At 33.5% G+C, this 3,049-nt stretch overlaps 1 protein-coding gene across 1 annotated transcript; it reads left to right on the top strand.

Annotated features, from left to right (window-relative positions):
- The first annotated feature begins 843 nt into the window (after positions 1–843).
- On the top strand, positions 844–2,954 carry LOC108837626 (phosphoglycerate mutase-like protein 2). Its single transcript, XM_018610655.2, has 10 exons — positions 844–992; positions 1,127–1,188; positions 1,275–1,382; positions 1,504–1,583; positions 1,718–1,880; positions 1,959–2,033; positions 2,172–2,260; positions 2,358–2,477; positions 2,566–2,610; positions 2,701–2,954. Exons 1-10 carry the CDS (start codon positions 884–886, stop codon positions 2,789–2,791), a joined length of 942 nt encoding a protein of 313 aa, XP_018466157.2. The 5' UTR covers positions 844–883; the 3' UTR covers positions 2,792–2,954.
- Positions 2,955–3,049: the final 95 nt, after the last annotated feature.

Genomic DNA, 3,049 nt, shown 5'->3' with positions numbered 1-3,049 from the left:
TAACCATTCACTCTTTTCTGAAGTTTCTCCTAGAGAAAAACAAAGAGCTTCATTATATAAATTATATAATATTTTAAATGTGAAATATTAATCTTTTTAAAAATCTTTAATATTTAATTGCAACTTTGTTTTTAATAATATAGATTTTTTATTATAAATATTATTTTATATTATAGAATAAAATAAATTAAATATATAATTATTTTTAAATTTTATATATTCTAAATGTAAATATTCTACCAAAAATTCAATATGAGAGCATTGAGTAAAGAGTATTTGGAAAACATTATCAAAACTGAATCATGCCAAATCTGATTATAAAACCTCCAGGTCCGTAGAACTTCTATATTTGCTTTGTTCGTATGGGAATAGGTGTCATGAAGTTTCGTCTATTGACTAAAACCCTAGGGTGGACGGAGTCGGTTTGAGCCTAAAAATGCATGAAAATGGATAGTCATGTTGGAACTGCTAATTTAAATTATAGATATATTTCATATATTTATATTTGTAAAATAACAGGTTATTCTCTGACTATACATGAAAACTAAATTAAATATTTTTTCCTCGAATGGCAATTCTATTACTAATTAAATATAATTAAAATTATTAATATTTAAAATTTAATGAATTAAAAATTGAAATGAAAAAAAATTGTTCACTTATTGTAGATGAAATATATTAGTTCAACTCGAAACAGTACATAACCACCACAAGAAAAGGAGCTGATATATTCGGAATATTCCAAAAAGTCATTTTCACGTAATGACAAAAGATACCTATGGAAAATTAGGAAACGGTAGTTAATAAAGGAAATAAATCAGAAAAAGCTGGACACACGGACCCAAACACAAATTTCAGATAATATTATTATTAAACTTCACCAATGAACTCAGCTCTTTCATTTCCCCACTTCATTTCCATTTCCTCCGTTTCTCCTCTTCCATCGCCTAGGACTCTCTCTCCTCGTTTTTGCAACTCTATTCCTTCTCAAGGTAACTCTCTCTTTCTGTTTTATCTTTAGAGATACACGATTCAAGGGTTTTGCTTTCTTTTTAAAAACGCTTCATCGGTTATAGACTTATAGTATTTGAATGATCTTTTTGCTGGATGGATAATGAAAATTTAGCTATGGAGGCAAAACCAAGTCAAGGCCTTTACCCACTTCATCGTTGCAAAACCATACATCTGGTTTGGTGCTTCTTCCAACGTATTGTATTTTTGATTTGGCTCTGTTTTCCTCAGATTCTGATTAGAGTTCTTCTGTGTGTGTTTAGGTAAGACATGCTCAAGGGGTTCATAACGTAGAAGGAGAGAAGAACCATGATGCTTATTTATCTGAGGATCTCTTTGATGCACATCTTACTCCTCTCGGATGGCAACAGGTATCATCATGTTTTTCGGGTTTTGTTACTTGGATTTTGCATAAAAGTATGTATATAAGAATGATCTGTTACTGGTAATGTTACACACAAAAGGGATGTAATATGAATCATGTTGTTGTAGGTTGATAACCTGCGCAAGCATGTTAAGGCAAGTGGGATCTCTAACAGGATTGAGTTGGTTGTTGTGTCGCCTCTGCTCAGGTAATATACTCGAGTTAACAGGATATCTAGTTCATGGTTGGATTCAAACTTAAGACAGGTCGTTTAGAGTAAATATGCTGTGTGATATATCTTATATTGTTCAGCCTTTACCTCCATATTTTGTTTTTTTTTAGGACTTTGCAAACAGCGGTTGGAACTTTTGGAGGGGAGGGTTACACAGATGGCGTTGACGCACCTCCGCTTATGACGACTGGTGCAGGAAGCAGCGACCGTCCTGCTATATCAAGCTTAAATCGTCCACCATTCATTGCAGTTGAATCTTGCCGAGAACATTTGGTATAATTTTACTTTTCACACACGTATTGCAGTTGCTTGATAGAAAACCTTTTTGCCATGTTCTTGGTTTGGTTTCAGGGTGTTCATCCTTGTGACAGAAGAAGCAGTATCACCAAGTACCGCGAGTTATTCCCTGCAGTTGATTTTTCATTGGCATGTCTCCTAACCATATTTGTCTTTAGAAACTATATTTTGAAAAAAAAAAAACTATATTTTGTCTTCCTTTTACTTTATAGTGGCTTTTTTATTTTATTTTGTTTTCACATTTTCTCATATTCTTTCTGTTTACAGGTAGAAACTGACGAAGATGTCTTGTGGAAGCCTGAGATCAGAGAGGAGGACAAAGATCTCGCAGCCAGAGGCGTGAAATTCATGAACTGGTGAATATCTGCGACTCTTCTTTACATCTCTATTTACTTGATAGGTTTCTTTTTTTTCACTCAAGACTTGGCATGATTTGTTTTGACTGATCTTCAGGTTGAGTACAAGGAAAGAAAAGGAAATTGCAGTTGTTACTCATAGTGGGTTCTTGTATCATACATTAAACTCATTTGGAAACGATTGTGTTCCAACCGTGAAAAGCGAGATATCTTCACAGTAAGCTTGCTATTATTCTTATCTCTTTTTGATCATTTGGCATTGTATTGTATTCTCGATATCCCAACTTCTTTCGATATTGCTGCAGTTTCGCTAACTGTGAGCTTCGTTCGGTAGTTCTTGTGGATAAATGGTAAGCTTGTTTGATCATAAAAGCGCTCACATATGATAACATTCACAGTTTAGTCTTATTTTGTTGTCTCTTCTGCCTGTTGAATTGCAGCATGAACGGTTCGGATCCTCCTGTGACTAACTATCCCGGAAAAATACCTTCCGGAGAAGATCTTCCGAGTGATCTTGCTGATGAGAAGTAGTTGGAGATACGAAAGTGATGAGATATATGTTAAACCTTATTATAAATCTCGAGAGTTTTATTAATGCTTTTTTTAAAAATAAACTAACAAAGTTGATTCCTTGACATTGACACTGAGATGGCCTCTTTGTGATCATATTTTGGGATTCAAGAATTTGTTCTTCCTTGACGGATCTTTTAAGAGAATGGAATACTAGGATATTAACCCGCACTTTAAAAAAGCACAAATTATAATTATTGAAAAATATTATTAACATGC

Source organism: Raphanus sativus, unplaced genomic scaffold (genome assembly GCF_000801105.2).
Source record: "Raphanus sativus cultivar WK10039 unplaced genomic scaffold, ASM80110v3 Scaffold4547, whole genome shotgun sequence".
Classification (NCBI taxonomy): domain Eukaryota; kingdom Viridiplantae; phylum Streptophyta; class Magnoliopsida; order Brassicales; family Brassicaceae; genus Raphanus; species Raphanus sativus.
The sequence above is the reverse complement of the archived record's forward strand: the minus strand, read 5'-3'. Positions and strand labels throughout refer to the sequence as shown.

Excerpts from the sequence above, each read along its gene's own strand:
- LOC108837626 (XM_018610655.2), top strand. The coding sequence starts at position 884 with ATGAACTCAGCTCTTTCATTTCCCCACTTCATTTCCATTTCCTCCGTT. Across the intron at positions 1,189-1,274 it reads GTTGCAAAACCATACATCTG|GTAAGACATGCTCAAGGGGT; the intron begins GTTTGGTGCTTC and ends GTGTGTGTTTAG. Across the intron at positions 2,478-2,565 it reads AAAAGCGAGATATCTTCACA|TTTCGCTAACTGTGAGCTTC; the intron begins GTAAGCTTGCTA and ends ATATTGCTGCAG.